Below are 21,833 nucleotides of genomic sequence, written 5' to 3'. Positions count from 1 at the left end.
TTTTTGACCATTTTTGACCCCTTACTATACTATGACATTTTTTGCCATTTTTGACGCCTTACTATACTATGACATTTTTGGCCATTTTTGACCCCTTACTATACTATGACATTTTTTGGCCATTTTTGACCATTTTTGACCCATTCTTACTCATTGACCTTTTTGGCCATTATATATGACATTTGCATTGACCATTTTCTGATCGCCCTTACTATACTATGAGCCATTTTTTTGGCCATTTTTGACCCATTTTTACGCCTATACTATACTTTGACATTTTTTGCCATTTTTGACCCATTTTGACGCCTGTACTTACTATACTATGACATTTTTTAGGCCATTTTGACCATCATTTCTGATGCTACTTACCATTGTTCATTGACCATTTTTTTGGCCATTTTGAATGGCATGCCTTTACTATACTATGATATTTTTTGGCCATTCTTGACCATTTTTGATGCCTTAGTATACTATGAAATTTTTTCATGGTTTTTGACCCTTCACAAAAATTTTATAGTACGGGCTATGACATTTTTGATGTCTTACTACTTTATTTCTATTTTGGATTACTATCACTTATGCACTGCTTTTACATTACAGATTACTTTTACTGTTTACTGCTACCTCTACATTAGATTATTTTTCCCATTACATATCACATTTCGAATTACTTATTACCTCTAAATATACATAATAACTTTCACTGTTGCAAATCACATCTATTAACAGATTATTTTGACTATTACATCTTACTTCTGATAACGCTAATTACTTCTACATTACTTCTATTAATACAAGTTGCTTATACTTTATTTTTATATGGTAGATTAATTCTTTTATTACACATTTTATATTGAATGCTGAACATAAACAATGTCAGTGCTCTGTGTTGGGCAGTTGATGTAAAGCTGTGAATTACCTTATTTTTGAAATCATGGACAATGTCTCTGCGATCATGGACAATGTCTTTGTGATCGTGGATAATGTCTCTGCAATGATGGACAATGTTTCTGATCATGGACAATGACTAGAAACGTGGACGACGTCTCAGCAATCATAAACAATGATGTTGATGAAGTGGTGACACCTGGAGGAAATTAAAGACAAACATACAAAGGAAAATGATCAATACACTACTACCTATTCCTCATCCACAGTTTAACCATGAAAAATATTCAACATTACGGCTGGACCACAACATTTAACAAAAAGTGTTTATGCCTTGCTATACCATTTTACTTCTGATAATGGAAATTATTTTAACATTACTTCTATTAATACAGATTACTTATATATTATTTTTAGATTGCAGATTACTTTTATTCTAACACTTTTCTGATATACTGAATGTTGAATGTAAACAATTCAATGCTCTGTCTTGGACAGTTGATGTAAAGTTGTTTGTGAATTACCTGGAAGCCTCTGTCCTCGTCTCAAACAACTTCATTGTACAAAGACTCTCTGCGATCATGCACAACATCTCTGTGATCATGGGCTACATCTCTGCGATCGCAGACAATGTCTCTGAGATTATGGACAAAGTCTCTGTGATCATGGACAATGACTTTGTGATCGTGGACGATGTCTCTGAGATCATAGACGGTGTCTCTGTGATCATCGACAATGTCTCCATGATCGCGGGCAGTGCCGTCAAATCGGTGACCCCCGTCTCCGCCGATTCTATCGCAAGGTCTCTACGAAGCATGGGACAATGTCTCTGATCATGGACAACGTCTCTCTCATCTTTGACAAGGTCTCTGCGATCATGGACAATGTCTCTGATCATTGACGATGTCTCCCTCATCCTCAACAATGTCTCTCCGATCATGGACGAAGTCCCTGCGATTGTGGACGATGTTGTGGACAAAGTGATGTCACCTGGAGGAAATCAAAGGAAAATGATCAATACACTACTACCTATTTCTTATCAATAGTTTAACCATCAAAACACAGATAAATATTCAACATTACAGCTGAACCACAACATTTGATTTTTTTTTTAACATGCCTTACTATAACATCTTAATGCCATACTTTACCAAGACATTTTTATGCTTTACTATAATGTGACATTTTTACTTCTATTTTGGATTATTACTTCTGCATTGCTTTTATATTAGATTACTTTTACTGTGATCTCTAATTTAAGATCACTTTTACTATTACATATTAATTTACAGATAATTTTTTAATGTTGTAAACTACATCTAGTAACCAATTATATATATATCTTACTTCTGATATTGCTAATTTCTGTTACATTTCTTCTATTAATATATATTACTTATACATTATTTTTATATTGCAGATTACTTCTATCATTACACTTTTCTGATATACTGAAAACTCAACAGAAACAATATAATGTCAATGCTCTGTCTTGGACGGTTGATGTAAAGCTGTTTATGAATTACCTGGAGGCCTCAGTCTTGGTCTGAAAGAACTTCTTCAGTGTACAAAGACTCTCTGTGATCGCGGACAATGTCTCTGAGATTATGGACAAAGTCTCTGTGATCATGGACAATGACTTTATGATCGTGGACGATGTCTCTAAGATCATAGACGGTGTCTCTGTGATCATCGACAATGTCTCCATGATCGCGGGCAGTGCCGTCAAATCGGTGACCCCCATCTCCGCCGATTCTATCGCAAGGTCTCTACGAAGCATGGGACAATGTCTCTGATCACGGACAACGTCTCTCTCATCTTTGACAAGGTCTCTGCGATCATGGACAATGTCTCTGATCATGGACGATGTCTCCCTCATCCTCAACAATGTCTCTCCGATCATGGACGAAGTCTCTGCGATCGTGGACGATGTTGTGGACAAAGTGGTGTCACCTGGAGGAAATCAAAGGAAAATGATCAATACACTACTACCTATTTCTTATCAACAGTTTAACCATCAAAACACAGATAAATATTCAACATTACAGCTGAACCAGAATGTTTGATGGCTTTACATGCCTTACTATACCATGACATTTTAGTATAGTAAGAAACATATCATGGCCTTTTTAAAGATATTTTTAATGACATGCTATTGTACTTTTTTAATGACATACTATTGTCTATAATATGCGATGACATTTTTTGCCTTACAAACTATATCTAGTAATAGATTATATTGACTATTACATCTTACTTCTGATATTGCTCATTACTTTTACATTTCTTCTATTTAATATATATTACTTATGCATTATTTTTATATTGCAGATTACTTCTATCATTACACTTTTCTGATATACTGAAAACTCAACAGAAACAATTTAATGTCAATGCTCTGTCTTGGACAGTTGATGTAAAGCTGTTTGTGAATTACCTGGAGGCCTCAGTCCTGGTCTGAAAGAACTTCTTCAGTGTACAAAGACTCTCTGTGATCGCGGACAATGTCTCTGAGATTATGGACAAAGTCTCTGTGATCACGGACAATGACTTTATGATCGTGGACGATGTCTCTAAGATCATAGACGGTGTCTCTGTGATCATCGACAATGTCTCCATGATCGCGGGCAGTGCCGTCAAATCGGTGACCCCCGTCTCCGCCGATTCTATCGCAAGGTCTCTACGAAGCATGGGACAATGTCTCTGATCATGGACAACGTCTCCCTCATCTTTGACAAGGTCTCTGCGATCATGGACAATGTCTCTGATCATGGACGATGACTCCCTCATCCTCAACAATGTCTCTCCGATCATGGACGAAGTCTCTGCGATCGTGGACGATGTTGTGGACAAAGTGGTGTCACCTGGAGGAAATCAAAGGAAAATGATCAATACACTACTACCTATTTCTTATCAATAGTTTAACCATCAAAACACAGATAAATATTCAACATTACAGCTGAACCAGAACGTTTGATGGCTTTCCATGCCTTACTATACCATGACATTTTAGTATAGTAAAAAACATATCATGGCCTTTTTAAAGATATTTTTAACGACACGCTATTGTACTTTTTTAATGACATACTATTGTCTATAATATGCGATGACATTTTTTGCCTTACAAACTATATCTAGTAATAGATTATATTGACTATTACATCTTACTTCTGATATTGCTCATTACTTTTACATTTCTTCTATTTAATATATATTACTTATACATTATTTTTATATTGCAGATCACTTCTATCATTACACTTTTCTGATATACTGAAAACTCAACAGAAACAATTTAATGTCAATGCTCTGTCTTAGACAGTTGATGTAAAGCTGTTTGTGAATTACCTGGAGGCCTCAGTCCTGGTCTGAAAGCACTTTTTCAGTGTACAAAGACTCTCTGTGATCGCGGACAATGTCTCTGAGATTATGGACAAAGTCTCTGTGATCATGGACAATGACTTTGTGATCGTGGATGATGTCTCTGAGATCATAGACGGTGCCTCTGTGATCATCGACAATGTCTCCATGATCGCGGGCAGTGCCGTCAAATCGGTGACCCCCCGTCTCCGCCGATTCTATCGCAAGGTCTCTACGAAGCATGGGACAATGTCTCTGATCACGGACAACGTCTCTCTCATCTTTGACAAGGTCTCTGCGATCATGGACAATGTCTGATCATGGACGATGTCTCCCTCATCCTCAACAATGTCTCTCCGATCGTGGACGAAGTCTCTGCGATCGTGGACGATGTTGTGGACGAAGTGGTGACACCTGTAGGAAATCAAAGAGAAACATACAAAGGAAAATGATCAACACACTACTACCTATTCCTCATCAACAGTTTAACCATGAAAATGCAGATAAATATTCAACATTACAGCTGAACCACAACATTTAACAAACATTAGAGGCTGTTTCAACATCAACAGTTGACTGTCATCACCTCCTGAAGAACCAACAACAACAAATATTTGGGATAAAGTCAAATGATTATTGATTGTTTGTCTATCAATTAATCACTGAAGCTATGTCTGTTACTGTGAACTGCACAACAATAATAAACACTATCAGTTAATTTTTGAATGCAGAATTTTAACTTGTGTTGTTTATTATACTTCAGTAAAATATCTGAGTATTGATAGTTTGGTACGGTGTAGTCTAGTGTGTCTAGCACATACACATAATTAAGAATTTCTGATCATGTAGAATCAAACTGAAGTTAAGATATTTTTCAATCCCATTTTGATTGATCACATTGAATCACATTTCAGATTTTTATGCCTTACTATACTATGACATTTTTGACATTTTACTATAACGAGACATTTTTACTGCTATTTTGGATTACTACTATTTCTGCATTGCTTTTATATTACTGATTACTTTTACTCTTACCTCTAGTATTACATTATTGTAACCATTACATAATACTTTTCTTATTAAATATTACTTCTAAATTTACAAATAACTTTTACTGTTTCACACTACATCTAGTAACAGATTTCTTAGACTATTACATCTTACTTCTGATGTTGCTCATTGCTTTTACATTAATTCGATTAATAAGGATTACTCATACGTTATTTTTATATTGTAGATTACTTCTATTTTTACATTTTTTTCTGGACGAAGTGGTGACACCTGGAGGAAATCAAAGAGAAACATACAAAGGAAAATGATCAATACACTACAACCTATTCCTCATCAATGGTTTAACCATGAAAACACAGAGAAATATTCAACATTACAGCTGAACCACAACATTTAACTAACATTTAGAGGGCTGTTTCAGAAAATCAACAGTTGACTGTCATCACCTCCTGAAGAACCAACAACAAATATTTGGGAGAGAGTAAAACAGTTATTAATTGTGTTTCTATCAACTAATCACTGAAGCAATCCTGTATGTTACTGTTGTGGTAGAATTTTGCATGCTTTGTATTACAATGAATTTATCTTATATACTTAGTGTAATTAGTCTGTAGCTTTAGTTGTGCTGTTTTATTCATCAAGGATGACCTGATGAACTTACTATTATAATCCCACCGTAACTACCTTCCTGAAGAGGAAGATGGCAAATGGTATCTTCATCAGCACAGGAGATTACACCAGTTGTAAATTCCTGAGAGAGATCACAACTGTCTTTTATTGTACCCCAAGTGTTTACTCAGTTGCAAAGAAATGTTATCTGGCAGTTCAATCAGAGGGCCAGAGACATACTACAAAGTATAAAAGGGAAGTGAAAAGTTTGGTCAGGGGGCACACCTCTGAACTGCTTACTGCTGTGTGGTTCTGTGTGTTGCTTCCTCTCTATAGAAATTAAACATCTTGGTGCATGCTACCTTGCCAGTCTTGTTCTTTGACTCTCTACAGGAAGACCGGAAAATTTCCATAACACTGTGAACTGCACAATAATAAACACGATCAGTCAACTAAATTTTTGAATTCAGGATTTTAACTGTTGTTCGTTTTACTTCTGTATAAAGTCTCAGTATTTCTTCCACCACAGACAGTCACATACAGAATCATTATGTCACATTTCAACCTTCTTCTTAATAACACATATTTAAAATGTCTTTGTTTTGTGTTGTTTTTGTCTAATGAATAACAACCAAATTTACAAAGGTCTTAACTCCAAGATTAAGTAGAACTGATATTGTTCTGTACGGTGTAGTCTAGTATGTCTAGCACATACACATAAATAAGAATTTCTGATCATGTACAATCAAACATATTTTTCATTCCCATTTTGACTGATCCTTTTTCAATAACAATCAAAGACAGAAAATTTAGCATTTGTTGGTTCTGATACATTTGGTATTGTTAGATGAGAAGGTGAGGAGAGCTACAGTCACTTTTGTCCACAGACAAAACAATGTCAACTATTGTGATACATATTTTTAGCACTGAGCAATTAGTCAGTACTTTTTTATGATTAGACAGATAAATAAATTCTTATTATTCAGTACTAAACTAATTAAATATAGAGGTTTGAGCTGGGATTTACCCAGTGACACTAAACAAAAAAACTGGAAGTGATTGCTGATGTTAATAATTCAGCTCATCAACACATATTTTTCAGACTGGGTAAATGTTTCGGACACAAACCTGTTCGTCTGTAAGGTGATGTTGGTGTCTCTGTCCAAGCTGCAGCAGAACAAGTAGACCTGGAAAACACAAGTACAACACTTGAAATACTGATTAACTAACTAACACAAAATAGTTATGGAAACTTTTTACCACTAAAACTCACACAGTGAAGAAGAACATGACAGTGAAAACACTAAAGCCTTGGCAATTACAAATAAAACTTGACTTACTGAAAAGAGAAAAGCAATGAAAAACAAATATGAAAGTATAATTTTGGCTTTAAAAGCTTAAATTTTGGTGTAACGATTTCTAACTTTAATCTCAGCTCATACATCGTGAAGGGGCACAGAGTCAAAATGTAGTTTTCAAGCCTTTAACACCAAACTGTGCTCAATCAAGCATGAAGTCCAAACAAACAAATGACTAATATTAATTATTATATCTGTGACAGAACATTCTCATACATGAAACATTAGAGGGGTGTTTCAGAAAATGGACTGTTTACTGTCACATATAACAAGAAAAAGCATCACATCCTTAAGAACCAACAACAAAGCAAATAAAATGTTTGAGGCTCAAACTTGTGGAAGACCACAGAGTTAAAATTTCGTTTTCAAGCTTGAATTTAACATATAACAGCTCAGTATTATTATATATACTATTATATAAGTATTAAGACAGCACAAACAAATTTATCATTATGTATGCCACTATGGGTCAATATATAGCTATGGACAGACTACTGCCATAAACAAGGACAAACAAAAATAACTTTGGCATAAAACAATCACAATGAGATGCTTAACTGCCACAGTGAAACAAAAAATGACCTCAAAGAAATGTAACATGATCAGGAATGGACACAGAACTACAGAGATGCAGTAAGAACGACCACAAAGAGACAAAGAAGCTGACCGTAAATAGATGTAAAATAACCAGGTCAGCATGTAAAATGACGTACTAAGACCACAAATTGACACAAACTGATAACAAGGACATGATAGTTTAGATCAGACAAACCGACTACTAACAAACAGTTACCTTGCGCTTGCCTCCGTAAGGCATCCACAACTCATGTCATGAAGTTTTAGTCACAGAAACACAAGCACACTTCAATCCACGCTAATACAAACGAAGACAACAACAAAAAAGACTGATGCATCACTACACCATATGGCTAACACTAAAGCTAGTCGCTAATGCTAATGCTGACATCCAGGTGTAAAGCGGCCAGACGCAATATAATACAAAATGACCACAAATAGACACACAATGGTAACAACGACATGACAGACCGCTATAAACTGAGTTAAAATGACCACGATGAAACACAAAATTACAAAAGAATGCAAAATGTCGGTAACGTGACTGTAAACAATAGCAAGCATTTAGACTATCAAGAGCTCGTTTTGTTTTCACCCGTCGATGTCGGGGGTCCTAAACTCATGACAGGGACGCCTCAGTCACGGAGACACAAACACACTCTTACCCACGCGATAAAAACGACTGAAAATGGAGATATGATCAAACGACGAGAAAGCTAATGCTAATGCTTGACGGTGACGCAAATGCCACCGCTAGGCGCTAGCAGGTTCGCTCCTTAGCCTTACCTTCGCGCCACAGTTGTATTCAGCGTCCAGCCTCACTCGTGTAAGACAAAAAAGCAGCTCCAAAGCTTATTTTAGTATCCAAGCTTCTTCGGTAATTAACTTTTCTCACAGTACTGACAAACCGAGACAACGGTTCAAAGGTTGGTTTTTCTGTTTTCGACTTCCTTTCTCCGCCTCTCTGCGCTCCTCCCCGTCATGGCCGATAACGTCGCAGCCAATGACAACACACGCAAGCCAACAACGGCAGTTGGTCAGCTGATTCTGTTCTGCCTATAAAACAAGGAACATAGGAAATGGTAGACATTACAAAAATAATATACAGGTCACAGTAACTGGTACAACACTGTGCAATCTAATGTTTTCATCTGTTTACAGTTTGTTAGAGCTACATCTGAGAGTGTCGTAGACCATGGGACTGAGTTGGTTCAGGACCAAGACAGTTAAATACAAGAGATTTAGGTGACTGAACGGTGTTTAAAAAAAAAAAAAAAACACCACATATATAGATACTGCCAGTTAAATAATTAACATAACCACAACACTGTTCACAGACCAGTGAGCCTGGTCGACATTCCCTGGATTTGCACCCGCTTCCAACCTGCATCTCTGGGTGTTGGCAAAAGATGATTTTCATGTCTGGATATTGCAGGTGGAGGTGATCCAGGTCCTCACTCATGGAATAAGGGCGTAGCTGTCTCCAGTGAGACCATGGCTCAATGGGAAAAAAACAACAACATTGTAATGGCTATAGAGAAAAAGCCAACCGAAGCAACATTAGATGAATACCACACAGTTACCTGGAAATACAAAAACAGTCTGTTGTATGTTTTTACAGTAGATGGCAATAGAAAAGTAATATTCACTTCTGTGGCATTGTGTACATATTCTGGGATCCTGTAAGAAGTAAAGCGACAAGGGATTCTGCCTTCTAAACAATGGAAATGATTTTACATCAGACAGAAACCATACTTACTATTTCCACATCCAGGCACAGCTTCACATTGTGGATGCTAAAGAAGAACCAAAACAGTGTACAGCTATAAATTGGATTCAATTTCATGAATTTACAAACTTTTTAATCAAAGATACTCGGGCATATGACAGAGCTTTTTGGATTTTTCAAATTCCTGTGTTGTGTGAATGTGAATGGCTAGATCAATTTTTCTTCATCCAATGTATTACAGCTAATTTTGGGTTTATTTACACACTGAAACACCCTAGGATCTATATATTTTTTCACGAAAACACAATGTATTGTTATGACACTGTAATTCTGTTAGCATTGTCATAATCCAGCAAATAAGCCACAACAAAAGAGATGGTTTTTAAACTCAAAAACTGATAACTTCTATTGTGAATTGGCGCTATATAAATAAAATTTGACTTGACTGACTATAGATGCTTGTCCTAATGTTGCACTGCTAGTCATGTTGTTCTGTTTGTGTCTGCAATGTTCTCTTATGTTCAGACCTGTGGGGCAGAAATGCTCTTTTTTATTGCAACTGTGACAAAGCAATTCAGTAGATAGCTGTTACCTCATTGCTTATTTCCTACTTACAAGAATATTATCAACATGTTTGCTTATATGAATTCATTCTGTCCAGTGTAAACCTCAAGAGATGTCCATGTGTAGGAAACTAGGACAAACCCACTACCAGCTTGCCCACAATGTGTTTTAGAGCACATGAGCCAACAATACCTTGTGTTTTTAGTGAATTTTACATGTAGTCTAGGGGTTGAATTCAATCAAAGGTACTGCAGAGTACTGCAGAGCTTCCAGTGTGGAAATAAACCCCAAATTAGCTCTAATCAGACTGGATTAAGGACAGTGGATCTAGCCATTCACAATTCCAAATCAGCACAAACACAGGAAAATTTAAAACCACAAAGCTCTGCCATATTCCTCAGCACATTTGAATTTAGCCTCAGGTCTGAAAATTTTGGACTTTCATGAAATTGAATTTATAGTTGTACACTGTTTTAGTTCTTCTTCAGCATCCACAACCTGAAGTTGTGTTTGAATGTAGGAGTAGTAAGCATCCTATCCATTGTAACATAATCTACATCACTGATAAGCTGCAGTCCCTATTAAAACATATTTTTCACTCTCACAGACAATGTCTTGCATTCTATTATTCATTACATGTACTTAGTTATTTCTCTGTGGCTCTCTGGCACCATCCTGTGTTTCATTAGGAATAATGGATTCAGTATTTACTCAACTTGTAGAAGCCAGTTTTGGGCAAAAGGCATTTCATGTGGATAGTTCAAATAAAAGAATCCAAATATCTGAAAGATAATAATAATCTTGTTGAGGGAATTCAATGGTACACTGATGTTTGTGCCGTGGCATTTCAGTGTCACAGTGCGGTTACATTTTGGCTGGTTTAGAATAAAAAAAACAGCTCTGAAAAATCCAGGTCCAAAGTCCAGGTGGCAGATTTCTTGATGTTTATTATCCGGTATTAAGACCGCTACCTATATTACAATCTTCTTTCTTTTGTCAAATCTTTAAACATGTACAAGAAAAAAGTCAGAAGAAAATATTTCATCTTTGTTAAGTGTGCAACTGTTAAAATTAGTAAACCTTCAATGGCATTTGTCTTTGAAGGACAAAGAGAATGGTACTCAGTGATATGTGCAGCACACTACAAAAGGTAATGCATGTTAACACGTACCCCTGTGAACTTCCATTTCTCTAAATCTGTCTGTAAGTAGGTCTATTTTTCACTTGATACTATTTGATTTTATCTTGTCTTTGATTTGACTTAGGTGTATGTACTGCTTTGAAATGAATGACACTTTTTGCATGCAAAACATCACATTTTCTTTCACATGACAAGCCATGACTATGATGAACAACAGTGAAATTAATGGTTACATTCAACCTCATTGTTAACTTTTCTCTCTTGTACATTCTTGCAGACTTATTTGCTGAAATAAATGTGAAATAATTTCTATTATAGAGACATTCCATTTGACTTCCAGGAATTCTCCTCACTAATCCTGTTGGGTGCAATGAACCTCACAGAGCCTGCTGCGCAGAGGATTCAGTGGTCACACATGGATTTTCTCATAGGGCCATGTTTATGTCTGCTCTAAGTACAGACTCGTGTTTATCTGACACTTTACCTCTTTAAAGATACTCTGGACTTAGACAATGATTTTTCACTTTTACAAGAACAAGAATGTAATCACCTCCAAAAAAGTGAATTAATTGATTAAGTGTTTGTTGACTTTAACATTTTGGACACATATCTAACATGAAATTTAGAGTCTGCCCCCTATAGACTATATTAACAAAGCATGAATGTGTTTCTAGAAAGAAATATAAAATTTTACACTCAGTATCTTAAATAGAACATATATTGATGTCACATAGGAATTATATCCTGTTTTAATCTTGTGATACTTAAGATGTAGCACACTGACTGATGCCTGTAAGACTGATTTAAAAACATGTTTTTTTGTGATTTTTAAATTAAAGTCTGCAGGTATTATGATAACAGGGGAGGCATGTGTTTTAGAGTAAATTCACATCCACTCAATTTATTTACTCTAAACATTCTATGAATACTGATACCTTGCACTTGTAACTTTGGAAAACACTTCATAATGTTCGGTGTGGGGGGATGCAGACTCCCCTTAACTCTACATGTACTTAGACAGTCAGCAGTCACATGCCAGGCCACTGGAATGCATCAGGATTGTGGGCAAAAGAGACACATCTGAGCATAAAGAGTCTCACTCATTATGAAGTGTCTTTGGTGAATGTGATGTTCCTGCCTCAGAGCAAAGGCTTTAAAAAGAAACAAAACATCTGACAACAATTTTATTGTGCTACAGGACAGTGGAAAACCTTGTGAATGTGGTGTGAATGCGTGGGTAGATATTGATTTAACTGTGATTTAAGTTTAAAAACAAACAAGATGAGTTCATTTGCTTTTACCAATCTTTTAATTAGCAGAATTTAGTATATCATTGATTTATCCCCCTGTCTGCATGGCTACAAGTCAAGCTCAACTTTATTGTTCAAAAAGGAAATTAAATTTGGTAGAGCATGCAAAAACTACATAAAGGAACAAAAACACACACACGCACACAAAAAACAAAATGCACACAGATAGTAATACAACAGATGTAATTCATAAAAGCCTACATATCTAGGACAGTTTCTAACTTTTATTGCTGCCAGTGACGACTGAGACAATTGGTCTCATGAAATCCAGTCATATAACCTAAACATCATCCACTTGGCAATTTCTTTATGAAGTATTTGATGCAATTGCATCCGTTCATCCTCAGTCCTGAACAAAGGCTTGTTCTTATGCCTTTGGGAAGTCTTTGTGGTTCAGACTTGTAGGCTCTCGAGGAAACTAAACTTTGAGCTTCTTGTTCTCAGGACCACACCACTCTTTGTAGCCTGTTGCTCATTTCCTAGAAACTGCATATTCTTAATGTTTCTGTGAACCCTTTCTTAAGAGTGTCTGCTTTAATTGTCATCAAACGTTCATTGAGGTTGCACTGTAATGAAGTGGTCGTGCAGAATAGGTTACATTACAGTTTGGAACAAAAAACTATGAGCAGTGACGGAAACTAAATATATTTACTCATGTAATGTACTTTAGAACAATTCTGAGGCACTTGTACTTCATTTGAGTATGTATTCTGCTATTTCACTCCACTACAATACACAGATAAATACTCTTAATACTTTTTAGTATATAATATTTATTTGATAACTTTAGTTACTAGTTATTTTGCAGATTAAGATGAATCGTACAAATATAATCAATACCTAAATTCTGTTGTAATGTTATAGGTTAATATAAGAGTTCATTGATCCCAGGGAAAATTCACATGCGACCAAGTATTGTGTATATCATATAATTGAAAATTAGTCAAAACTTAACAAGCTGCAACATTACAGTGATGTACAAATTAAAACAACAGCAATTAGCATCTAATTCTGAAATGGGTTATTCTGCTTAGTGACGACTTTTTTTTACTTTTTTATTTTGATGCTAATACTTTTGTACTTTTCAGGGCCTAAACATGTAACAGAGTATTTGTACACTGTGGTATTGCTACTTTTGTAGCAAATAAACAAGTCATATAATTCCTATAATTGTTCTTTTCTCACCTCACATGCACAGCAAAGGGTGTCAGCTGAGACTCGGGTGAAAAGTCTGAAGAAGCTTGGACCAGGCCAGAAACACTATAACAGGCTCCAAAAAAGTCTGAAAACTGTAACTTCTGGCAGGATTAAATTGATTATGTTTACAAAACAGATCTAAAGTTGGCTCACTCAAAAGCTGTTTTTCCTTTTTTAAAAAAATTAACTTAGCTCAGAATGACTCCACAAATCAAGTGATATTGACACAGTTTTTTGTTTATTGTTTCAGTTTTGTCATGTGATTTATTCTCAAATAGTTTCTTTCTACACATCTATATATACACTTTATTTTGTTTTTGACCAAATGTCTTTCTTCTGCTCCATTTGAGGCAAATCTGACACATTTGTTTGACACATTGTTTTTTTTTCTGATGTACTCTGAGTAATAAATCAGTTTGGTCTTTTGGTACAATGACGCCATGCAACACTTTATAGTCCCTTCAGGCAGTACAGGCTGACCTCCAGATCTTAGTCTAGCTCACAGCTCTGCTGTCAGGTGGTCATCACAAGACCAATGGCATAATCCTCCCCAGCTCTACAAAAGCAAGAGGAGAAATTACAGGCTTTCTTAATGTGCATGTAACCAAGTGGAACACAACATGATCTGGGTCTGAGTGTTGTTTCCCCTGATGTTAGAACTATCACCGAATCTAATTTGAAAATACACAGCGTGGGACCGTGCCAGAGTGAGATTCTGCGCTCTTCTGGAGAAACCAATTGACCGTATCACCACTGAGAGTTGATACACAAACTGATTTGTCACCAACCGCCTAGGGAAAGCAAACAGGTGAAATGATGAACGCCCTGGGTCTTGGTTTGTTTTGTTTACTCCTCTGGCCTGAGCCTGCAGAGGCTCAGTTTCCTCGGGTGTGCTGCACAGTGGAGGGGATCCTGTCCAAGCAGTGCTGCCCCTCTCTGGGCTCAGATCCTGGCAATGTGTGTGGCTCTCTGTCGGGGAGAGGAAGCTGCTCTGCAGTTCGAGTTGACAGCAAACCCTGGGGAGGACCGTACAGACTAAGAAATGTTGACGATAGAGAGAGGTGGCCGACCAAATTCTTCAATCAGACTTGCAGATGTACTGGTGAGTGCTGTAAAACTGTATTAAGACGCTGAAAGAGATGTAGATTCAACCATATTATCAACAACATCAGCATGAAATTTCCTGTAATTCAGTGTCCTCTCTGTGTTGCAGGTAACTTTGCTGGTTATGACTGTGGCCAGTGCAAATTTGGCTGGACTGGACCAAACTGTGACCAGAGGAAGGCTCCTGCGGTGCGGAAGAACATCCACTCCCTGACCCCCGAAGAGCTCCAGGAGTTCTTGAATACTCTGCATCTGGCTAAGACCACCATCCACCCAGACTACGTTATTGCCACCCAGCACTGGCTGGGACTCCTAGGACCAAATGGAACTGAGCCACAGATTGCCAACATCTCCATCTATGACTTCTTTGTGTGGCAACATTACTACTCAGTCCGAGATACTCTTCTTGGTAAATAAGCGTGGTCATATTTCTTTCTTAAAAGCTATTAGAACCAGTTATGTGATATGGTTGATTCTGTTTAGTGGGAACATAACAGAAATATCAGGAATATAAAATAGGAATGTGTTAATCGTAAGATCCCGATTTATCCAAATTAGTTCTGATATTGTTTTACAGATGTTATGCTTATGTAGGAGAAGATGCCCTCTTTTTCTTTGAGGGATATTATTTTTTAGGGCCTTATTTTAAAATTGTATTATATATTACCATTTTGTAGAATCATAATTATTTTGTTTTACTTAAAACTATTTTTTTAAAAGCTGATTATAAACAAACAAACAAAAAAAAAACAAAACGAGAAGGACAGTAGGTTGTGTTTTAATTTATAGTAGTTGAACTGTGCCTCTATTGTAGCATGCTTTTCTTGAGAACTTTTAAGTCATACATGAATGAAAAAGTACTAATATATACCATGTGACCTTACAAAGAGGAGCTCATCAAACACTTAATTTTCCTGTAGGTCCTGGTCGCCCATTCAAAGCCATTGATTTCTCGCATAAGGGTCCAGCATTCATTACCTGGCACAGGTATCACCTTCTAAGCTTTGAGAGAGAGTTACAGGTATGTGCAATCTACTGAGAATAACATGTTTTTAAACTGATTTCTTTTATTTATTTTATTCATTTATTTTTGGCTTGAAACGGTTGGAAATATATATGTAAAGTATATGTTAAATCTCTTACTTAGGTTTATCATCTTTTCATAGTATTATTACCTTGTATATAATATTTGCATTTGACATCAATTTTAAATCCTGAATTGGGCTATTGTTAAACACGTGGTCATTTGAAAATATAGTAATTGTATTAGTATCATACACTGAAGGAGAACTTTTTAATCCTTTCAAAAACAAAAACCAGGATAGAACACATGATACTTTTAAGATGATAGATGACAGACATCATGCAAAGATCTCAAACAGTATTCAAACAGAATGTAACAGTTTCTCTAGCAGTCAGGGCTGGTATATTGGTTGTCAAAAATCCATGTTTCTGACCAAAAACAAACACTGATTTGATAGTGATGTAAACTAATACCAATAAAATGTGTGTTCCCTGCAGAGACTGACAGGGAATGAGAACTTTGCAGTCCCTTACTGGAACTTTGCCACAGGGCAGAGAGAGTGTGATGTGTGTACTGATTCTCTGTTGGGGGCCAGAAACCCAGACAACCCCTCTCTCATCAGTAACCAGTCCAGATTCTCCAGATGGGGTGTGGTGTGTAACAGGTCAGCAAAAAAAATGGGGTGAAAAAAAGAGAACCTGATAATTATTGGTTGGATTAGAGTTAAGTAAACACAGTAGAAAAAAATTATATGTGTTTTCATTGGTACAAATCAATTGTTTTCCTTTTCAGTTTGGATGACTACAATCGCCTGGTAACTCTTTGTAATGGCACCAGTGAGGGTTTCATTCAGAGGGGGATAATGGAGGGGAGTAACATGTCTCTGCCGACCATGAATGATGTCAGAAGCTGTCTTGGAATCAGGGACTTTGACAGCCCTCCCTATTTCACCAACTCTTCCTTTAGTTTCAGGTACCAATAATAATTTAAAATGTATACCTGCTACTTCACTCACTAATGTCTACAGGATTTGTACTACAGTTTTAAAAATTGTATGCTTTGTAACTCACAGAAATGCTCTTGAAGGATATGAAAAACCAGATGGAGAACTGGATGAATCGGTCAACAACCTCCACAACCTCGTCCACTCCTTGCTGAATGGAACCAGCTCTTTGTCCCACTCTGCAGCCAACGACCCCATCTTTCTGGTCAGAATCTGATTTTGTGGTTTAACACTGAAAAGACATGGTAGGGTTCTTGTTATTACAGTCCCTGTGGTGTTGCTGGTTGTTTACCTTGCAGGTGCTCCATGCTTTTACCGATGCCATTTTTGACGAGTGGATGAGGAGGTTTGTTCCATCCAATGCCACCTTCCCAGATGAGATGGCCCCCATTGGTCACAACAGGGACTACAACATGGTTCCCTTTTTCCCTCCAGTCACTAATGAGGAGATCTATGTTACATCTGATCAGCTGGGATACTCCTATGCCATTGACCTAGATGGTAAGCAAATGTTAAAAGAACGAGTTTAAAGGAATAGTGTGGCATTTTGGGAATTTGGAACATTTTGATATTCTTGTTGAGAGTTAGATGAGAAGATCATTTCCACTCTTAGATCTGGATAGTAAGTATGAAGTTATAGTCAGCAGGCTCTATCTTAAGGTAACAAAAATCTGTTTACCCGCAGCTGTAACTGTTCAACAAAGGTTGTTTAATATACATGGAAAAGATAGACCAGAACATCCAAGGCACAAATTACTGTAATCATCCTGCTTTTGCATTTTTGTTTTTTAGCCTGAGAGTATATGCTTGCAATGGCACTATTCTCTGTTGGTGGAAACTTAATGTTTTGGACTTGACAGTATGGACTAGAGATTTAATTTTGAAGTCAGAATCATCAATTCATAGCTAAGTAATGTTGACTCATAAATGCAGGTTGATAGCCTCATCAAATCTATCAAATCAATTTGGTAAATTGGAGCAAACATTTGAAACATCCAATTTTAGCATCATGGTTGACAATTACATGTTATTTATCTGCTGCTTAAAGGTTTCTACTTATGTCTCCACCTGTACACAGATGCAGACAGTGGGCCAGCTGTGTTTGTGCTGGGCTCCACTCTTGGGGGAGTCTTCATCGGTCTCCTGGTGCTTCTCCTTATCTTTGTGCTCTACCTGCGCCAACGACGAAAGAGTGGCTTTGAACCTCTGATAAAGGCAGACTTCACAAATAGAAAGTACACAGAGGAAGCCTAGATTTCACCTCTTGTTCTGAAACGTACTTCAGTACTCATACATACCTAGGAGAGATGGAGCAGCCATCTGCTCTGTAAGCCCAGCTCTAAAGCAAGAGGTGAATAATAATCTTGTAAATGAATGACACTTGTACTTTTTAGATATTAAGTCTAATTTCATACAAGAACAATTATGTGAATCATACTATCCACTGAAAAATACTGATAGCAACTTACTACAAGTTTCAAATGAAACCAATCAAAATAAATCTATACTTTAACTGGTTTAGCGCAATCCTTTTAGCCACCTTATCAAAATGTGACACTTCTAATATTTTCTTTCTACAATGTGTGCCTTTACCAATTTCTTTTTAACAATTGCCACAAATACAAATCTATTGGAATGTTTTTAATAAATATTTATTCTCAAGAACAGTAACAAAACACAAATGCAATCATCTTAATTGCACTGAAAAACAGTAAGGCATATTTGCTCATCTAGTTCTTCTTCCCCTCTTAGTTTGAAATTATACTCAAACTCCAAACAAACTCCACCTCATTAGGATTTGAATTCATACAGCAATGCATTGATTGTAAAAAATGCTGACTAATAGCCTTTCCTGCTAATTCTATTTTTCAGATAATTTGGCTGACCAGACAACCATTTTCAATATTTTATAGCAAAAATATTACCATTAAAAGTTCAATGATACAAAACATAAAAAGGGCATCCTGTAAGGTCAATATTCATAATAAAGAATCATTTTAAATGACACATCTGACAGATTTTCTTCATATTTTTTTTCTTGCAATGTGGATGCAAATGCTGACTTAAATGCAACAAAGAAAAGCTCAACAAATATTCACTGATATACTGTGAAGGGTATAACACAGGCTAATTCTGTGGATATGTAAGCTTAGCTGGCCTGGTGGTTATGGAGCTGACGGGCTCTCAGAGAACAGTGGATGTACATACAGGCTGGTTTTGTCCGCCCCCCTCAACAGTGCCAGGCCTCTCACATTCTCTGTAAGTACGCTCTACTGAGGAGCTTCACTGAAGCATTCAGCCCTGTCCAGTCTCCACAGATTCTCATTTCACAGGTGACTGTGGTCAGCTTCAAGCCTGTCTGTGCTGCAGACATAACCATTCAAGCTTTGTAGATAAATTTAGGGACCCTTTCTTTGCATTTCCAGTGCCCACTGTATGCTGTTTGCTACTACTTCTCTTAATAATTCCCCCACCTTTTACATAACTGAGGTAATAATTGTTTTAGAAAACTTTGTGATTTACCCTACCGATTTACAACTTAACTTTTTAATACTGTCTGACAGTACTTTAGTTTTGTTGCTACAAATGCACATTGAAATGACTATTTTATCTAAATTGTTATAGCAGCTACTGAATAAGCAGCTACTGAATGGCTATTAAATCACACATGCAAAAGTAGCTAGCACATCTTTTTTGTTGCTCTCTGTGCAATTCCAGTATTTATCAAGCATCTCTGTGGAAATACTTGTAGAGTGCTCTAAAGTTGCAGCAAAAAACTTTTATAGGTCCAAATGACTGTGAATTAATATTGAGATTACAACTGCACAAGACCCCTTCAGTGATGATGATTCTGTATCGAACTGGTGTGCTTTTGTGTGCATGTCCACTCACACAAAGTGTGCGGGACAAAGTCATGATAAGGCTTTACGATGTGACTAGAACCATTTAAATAAATAAGAAAGCTGATTTGCGTATCTCCTTTTTTGCAGCTGTGTACGCAAGTCCCTGATGCTTAACAGTGGTTAGGTGAAAACACTGTGTAACCAGTCACTTAATGGAAACATAAATCCCTACTGATAAAAAAATAAAGAAAAAACAGAAACATGTTATCAATTAATCATTATATATGAGTGATAATTTGTTTAGCCCACTTTGACATGAATTAATTGATTTTAAGCAGGGACATGCACACCACCACACTACAGAACCAGCATCACAATGATGGCACTACTGTACATTGGTGGCACTGTCTCCATATTACAATAAATGCTCCATGATAATTCTGTCCAGGCTGTCTACTCCTGAAGCCAAGCCTGAGAAACCAGCATGATATGAGATTATTGTGCAGATAATACATTTGTTGCAAGGCAAATGCGTACATAAAAATGTCAATCTTATCCCTTTTAACATAATGTGAGTTGTAGCATAAGGCGGCTGTTGAACAGTTTCATGGATAGCTAAGAGCAGAGCAGATCCATGACCGACCCATGATAAAATCTTGCCAAATGCCATGGTTAAAATTATTGTGAAACATAAGATGAAGCAACATGATTTGGTGGCTTCATCTGATCTAAAAACAAACATGAAAACATGACAGTTTCAATGAATATTCAATCACTTCTCTCACAAATCGGTACGTGGCACATGAGTTAATGAAAATGGAACAACGATTCAATTAAAATTTTAGGGTGGAAACATGTTCCTGAATTTTATGCCATTGAGATCATTATCCTTTGTATTTATTTTAAAATATAATATTAAACATATATGAAACTTATTGTGCCTCTTTTAGGTACATCAAATAGCCACACTCTCAAAATTTTTCAACACATAAACAATTTTTGCAATTAAAAAAATCAAAACAATCAAAGTGCGTGTTATATTTTTCCACATGGAGACCTACATTAATACCTGCCATATGTGCAAGAAATACTGTTTTTCAATCTCTGAAGCAGAGTTTTTGAGTTGGGTCGGCATCAGTGTTAGATGGTGAAGTGATGCCATAAAATATCAAGTCTAAAGATGGCACTGCACGATCTTTGGGAAAGTGGGAAATCATGATGCATGACTGCTCTCTTTTTCAGAGCAGACTCCTCTAGCCTCAAGGCTGTCAGCCTGAATACTGTCTGCTTGACTGTAGCTCCAATCTGCCTGAATACAAAAACTGCGAAAAAAAAAAAAAAAATTACAACCCCTGCTGTCCATGTTTGGCCCATTCCTCCAGCATTATCTCCATTGTCGGTGGAGTGCCAGGGCTGAGAGGGCCAGCATGGTTGGCAGGGCTACAGAGGGTGCATGGAGCAGGGCAGAGCCACCCACAGGCCCGCTTCGGTCGGCTCTCACCACCGGGGCTTCGGTGGCAGCACCGTCCATGTCTGTGGGGCAGACCTCTGTGCAGCCGCTGCCACTACCTGAGCCACTGCCTTCATCGCCTGCAACACCATAACAAAGCACAAGCCAGGAGCACATCATTGAAATAGTTGAGCAACATTTCAAGCTGATTTTACAGTCCTAAACAGGCATTTTAAAGCCACAGTATGCAACTTCACATTAAAATCAAAGCTGCAATTATTATTTTTTATATTAATGGTAAATGGTCTGTACTTATATAGCGCTTTTCTAGTCTTTTCGAACCACTCAAAACACTTCACACTACAGATCACATTCACCCCATTCACACACACATTCATACAGCACTTGTTCTATAAATTAGTGCTTTCTAACACATACATACACATTCACACACTGATGACAAATCAGAGGCAATTTGGGGTTCAATATTTTGCCCAAGGATACTTCGGCATGTGGACTGGAGGAGGTGGGAATTGAACCAATGACCTTCTGATTGGTGGGCAACTGCTCTACCTCCTGAGCCACAGCCACCCAAATAATAAAGAGTGGATCAATTTATCATGCTCATATGAAAAGAGTCATAACTACCCACAAAGAATTGTC

At 36.9% G+C, this 21,833-nt stretch overlaps 2 protein-coding genes and 1 long non-coding RNA gene across 4 annotated transcripts in view; 1 reads left to right on the top strand and 2 right to left on the bottom strand.

Annotated features, from left to right (window-relative positions):
- LOC108880398 (uncharacterized) overlaps positions 1-8,796 on the bottom strand; it is a 22,822-nt gene extending 14,026 nt beyond the window's left edge. The window contains exons 1-2 of one of the 2 annotated variants that reach the window (XR_007813387.1): positions 8,592-8,796; positions 7,000-7,058 (exon numbers count right to left, since the gene is read on the bottom strand). This is a non-coding gene — a long non-coding RNA (uncharacterized LOC108880398). The remainder of the gene's footprint in view (positions 1-6,999; positions 7,059-8,591) is intronic. The other variant, XR_007813388.1, reaches the window with a different exon arrangement.
- A 3,774-nt stretch (positions 8,797-12,570) lies between these two features.
- On the top strand, positions 12,571-19,844 carry dct (dopachrome tautomerase). The gene is made up of 8 exons (XM_018703138.2): positions 12,571-14,848; positions 14,960-15,259; positions 15,771-15,871; positions 16,372-16,538; positions 16,667-16,846; positions 16,947-17,082; positions 17,177-17,378; positions 17,956-19,844. The coding sequence occupies exons 1-8, from the start codon at positions 14,560-14,562 to the stop codon at positions 18,129-18,131; spliced, it is 1,551 nt and encodes a 516-aa protein (XP_018558654.1). The 5' UTR covers positions 12,571-14,559; the 3' UTR covers positions 18,132-19,844.
- The window catches only part of LOC108901599 (glypican-6), a 65,581-nt gene continuing 62,261 nt past the window's right edge, over positions 18,514-21,833 (bottom strand). The window contains exon 9 of the mRNA XM_018703137.2: positions 18,514-21,310. Coding sequence (XP_018558653.1) covers positions 21,105-21,310 — 206 coding nt within the window. The 3' untranslated portion in view covers positions 18,514-21,104. The remainder of the gene's footprint in view (positions 21,311-21,833) is intronic.

The sequence above is a fragment of the Lates calcarifer genome, linkage group LG1 (genome assembly GCF_001640805.2).
Source record: "Lates calcarifer isolate ASB-BC8 linkage group LG1, TLL_Latcal_v3, whole genome shotgun sequence".
Classification (NCBI taxonomy): Eukaryota; Metazoa; Chordata; class Actinopteri; family Centropomidae; genus Lates; species Lates calcarifer.
Note: the sequence above shows the minus strand (reverse complement) of the source record. Positions and strands in the feature narration are given on the sequence as shown.

Coding starts and splice junctions, on each gene's coding strand:
- dct (XM_018703138.2), top strand. CDS start 14,560: ATGATGAACGCCCTGGGTCTTGGTTTGTTTTGTTTACTCCTCTGGCCT. Junction 15,872..16,371: donor GCTTTGAGAGAGAGTTACAG/GTATGTGCAATC, acceptor TGTTCCCTGCAG/AGACTGACAGGGAATGAGAA. Junction 17,083..17,176: donor CCAACGACCCCATCTTTCTG/GTCAGAATCTGA, acceptor TTTACCTTGCAG/GTGCTCCATGCTTTTACCGA.